Below are 3,810 nucleotides of genomic sequence, written 5' to 3' on the forward strand. Positions count from 1 at the left end.
GAGGCTGTGGTGGAACAGATGGATCCTGGAGGGGGAAGCTTGGGGACAGCAGAGTTGCCAGCCAAGTAGGGGTGGCAGGAACAGAGTGGGAGCCACTTCCTGTCAGTGACTGATAGCTCTGGGCCTCCCTCTTCCTCTCTCCCATTGGAAGATGAGGACCCAGAAGCAGGTAGCAGAGGTGGGGTCTCATGGCAGGGGTGGTGATGATCACCCCCAGGGGCTGGTGGGAACAGCCGTTGGGATGCCCCTCCCTGCCCTGGGCCTCATCCCCACCCAGGGGTACCTTGAGCATAACAGGAAATTTCAAATAACAGGAAACCGAGGCTGGGCAAGGCAGGCAGGCTCCACCCTGCCGGGGCCTCAGTCTGCCCCTTGGGGAGGCCATGAACACCACGGGGTCCACAGGAGGCCGTGAGTCTTGTGAACAGCTGGCGGCTGGTGGGCACAGCCGGCTCATTGTGCTGCATTACAACCATTCTGGCAGGCTGGCAGGGCGCGGGGGGCCGGAGGAGGGCAGCCTGGGGCCCCTGAGGAGTCTGTCAGTGGCAGCGAGCTGCTTGGTGGTGCTGGAGAACCTCCTGGTACTGGCGGCCATCGTGACCCACATGCGGTCGCGGCGCTGGGTCTACTATTGCCTGGTGAACATCACACTGAGTGACCTGCTCACCGGGGGTGCCTACCTGGCCAACGTGTTATTGTCGGGGAATCGCACCTTCCGCCTGGCGCCCGCCCACTGGTTCCTGCGTGAGGGGCTGCTCTTCACGGCGCTGGCTGCCTCCACCTTCAGCCTCCTGTTCACAGCTGGGGAGCGCTTCGCCACTATGGTCCGGCCAGTGGCTGAGAGCCGGGCCACCAAGACCGGCCGTGTGTACGGCTTCATCGGCCTGTGCTGGCTGCTGGCCGCACTGCTGGGGCTGCTGCCGCTGCTGGGCTGGAACTGCGTGTGTGCCTTCGAGCGCTGCTCCAGCCTGCTGCCGCTCTACTCCAAGCACTACATCCTCTTCTGCCTGGTTGTCTTCGCAGGCGTGCTGGCCACCATCACCGCTCTCTACGGGGCCATCTTCCGCGTTGTGCAAGCCAACGGGCAGAAGGCCCCGCGTCCCGCTGCCCGTCGCAAGGCCCGCAGGCTGCTCAAGACGGTACTGCTGATTCTGGCGGCCTTTGTCGTGTGCTGGGGCCCGCTCTTCGGCCTGCTGCTGGCCGATGTCTTCGGCTCCAACGTCTGGGCCCAGGAGTACTTGCGGGGCATGGACTGGATCCTGGCCCTAGCCGTGCTCAACTCAGCGGTTAACCCCATCATCTACTCATTCCGCAGCCGGGAGGTGCGTCAAGCTGTGCTTGGCTTTCTCTGCTGCGGGTGCCTCAGGCTAGGCCTGCGGGGCCCCGGGGACTGCCTGGCCAAGGCCGCTGAAGCCCACTCCGGAGCCTCCACCACCGACAGCTCACTGCGGCCGAGGGACAGCTTCCGGGGCTCCCGATCACTCAGCTTTCGGATGCGGGAGCCCCTGTCCAGTATCTCCAGCGTACGGAGCATCTGAGGACACATGGACCCCATGCCAGGTGCAGGCCCACATGGGAGTCCTTGGGGTGCAGGGAGGAGTGTGTGCCATTCAGCCCTGCCCGGAGGGGACCAAAGGACAGGGCAGATCCTGCCATCCTCTCTGCTGATGCTGCCTGGGGCTTGCTGAAGTCAAGCCGGTTTTCTGTGGTTACTTTGGACAAGGATGTGACTGCAGCAGGGCCGGTGGGTTCACTACATTCACATTCCTGTGTCACTCTGGGGGAGTCCTGGCCCTTTTCTGGGCCTTGTTAGGGTTCCCAGGATGCAAGGGGCAGGCTGTGGGGTGGGGGCGCCCTCAGCAGTGAAGTTCAATGATGATACGAAAAGTCGTGGCCTCACTCTTATCCGCGCATACATGGGGGCCTGGCTGGTGGCTGCCTGTCAGCTGGCAGCGTGCAAGTGTAGGTGTGTCTTAGCTACAGCACGTATCAGGAGACATGGCTGTGAGCGTGGAGTGTGTGTGGACAGTAAGTACATCTGGGCATTTCAGGGAGGGGGTAGGGTGGCTGGCGACAGTTGTTCCCAGCTTCTTCTAGTTCCCTTCCTCTTTGGGGAAGTCAGGGCCCCTGCCCTGACTCTGACCTCTGCAAATTTTAGTGACCCATTCTGGGGATCTGGCACAGGAGTGGCGGCCTCACTTTCCTGGCCTCAGAGAGTCTCCCTCACCTTCCTTTCAGCAGTTAAGTGCCTTGCCCTTCCACAGCTCTGAAATGGCTAATCATGGCACCTATGCACATGGTCGATGTTACATGCCCAGCACTGGCCACAGCACCTGATATCCAACGTGTCCAACAGAACTTCTGGCAATGTGTGAATGTTCTACCACTGCACCATCTAGTAGGAGATGCTGGCCTCACAGGGATACAGAGCAAACAAGAACTGAACTTTTAATTGTAGATTTTATTTAATTTGAATTTGTTTACGTTTAAATAGCCCCATGGCTCAGTAGTGTTGGTGCTGGTAAAAATCTCTCTCCCTCATTCCAGGACCATACCAGGTCCCCCCTCCCTCCAGGTCTTCTTGTCTCTGTCTAGTCAGGTGAGGGGGTACATGGGCTTGGGATCCACCTGCCTGCCACCTGGGCATGGGACAGTTCTGCTTTTTTTTTTTTTTTTGACAGAGTTTTACTCTATACCCCTAGGTAGAGTATTGTGGTGTTATAACTCACAGCATCCTCAAACTTCTGGACTCAAGCAATCCTCTTGCCCTAGCCTCCCAAGTAGCTGGGACTACAGGCACCCTACTTAATACCCAGCTAGTTTTTAGAGACAGGGTCTCGCTCTTGCTCAGGCTAGTCTCAAACTCCTGAGCTCAATCAGTCAGCCTGCCTGGGCCTCCCAGAGTGCTAGGAAAACAGGTGTGAGGGACAGCTCTGCTTTAAGCCACTATTTCTCTGTTATATGATGGGAGACATGGTAATTGTGACTATTTATCACGCTTTCTAGTATTATAGCCATAGCCACACGTGGCTATTTAAAATTCATGAAAATTAAATGAAATTCAAAAATTCAGTTTCTCCGTATTTTGGTTTTCTAGGGCTGCTGTGACAAAGTCCCACAGACCAGGTGTCTTGAACAACAAAGGGTTTATTCTCTCTCTCAGTTCTGGAGGCTAGATGTCTGAGATCGAGTTGTGGGCAGGGCTGGGTCCTCCCGAGTCCCTGAGGGAGGGTTTGTCCCCAGCCCATCCCCATTTCTGGTGATGGCCATCAGCATCCTTGGTGTTCTTTGGCACGTAGAAGTATCACCCTGATCTCTGCCTCTGCCTTATTGTGGCCTTCACCCTCTGTGCGTGTCTGTGACCAATACCCTAGTATGGTCACACCACATACCCACACCAATCGTTTTGGATTCAGGGCCCACCCTACCCTGCTATGATGTCATCTTAACTGTTTCCATCTGCCATGACCCCACTTCCAAATAATGGTCCTAATCTGAGGTCCTGGAAGTTAGGACTTGAATATATGGATTTTTAATGGGGAACACAGTTCACCCTATAACAAGTTACACAAGCCACATTTCAAGTAGTCAATAGTGGCTCCCAGTTCCTGTTTTGGACGTGGGCACTGATGTCTGATGATCTCCAACATTTGGACAACACTGATGCAGACCATTTCCATTGTTGCAGATGGTTCTCTTGGACAGGATTGGTTAAAGTCCTAAGAACTTGTATGGGTGCACTAGAGCTGGGATAGTTCTTGCATTTTCCTAGTTCCTATTCTGTGTGTGTTTGACTGGGACTGCAGCAGG

General features: G+C 56.0%; 1 protein-coding gene across 1 annotated transcript; it reads left to right on the forward strand.

Annotated features, from left to right (window-relative positions):
* The first annotated feature begins 383 nt into the window (after nt 1-383).
* On the forward strand, nt 384-1,638 carry S1PR4 (sphingosine-1-phosphate receptor 4). The gene has a single exon (XM_003788727.2). The coding sequence runs from the start codon at nt 384-386 to the stop codon at nt 1,536-1,538; it is 1,155 nt and encodes a 384-aa protein (XP_003788775.1). The 3' UTR covers nt 1,539-1,638.
* The last annotated feature ends 2,172 nt before the right edge of the window (nt 1,639-3,810 follow it).

Source organism: Otolemur garnettii, unplaced genomic scaffold (genome assembly GCF_000181295.1).
Source record: "Otolemur garnettii isolate 467f Iridium unplaced genomic scaffold, OtoGar3 scaffold00029, whole genome shotgun sequence".
Taxonomy (NCBI): Eukaryota; Metazoa; Chordata; class Mammalia; order Primates; family Galagidae; genus Otolemur; species Otolemur garnettii.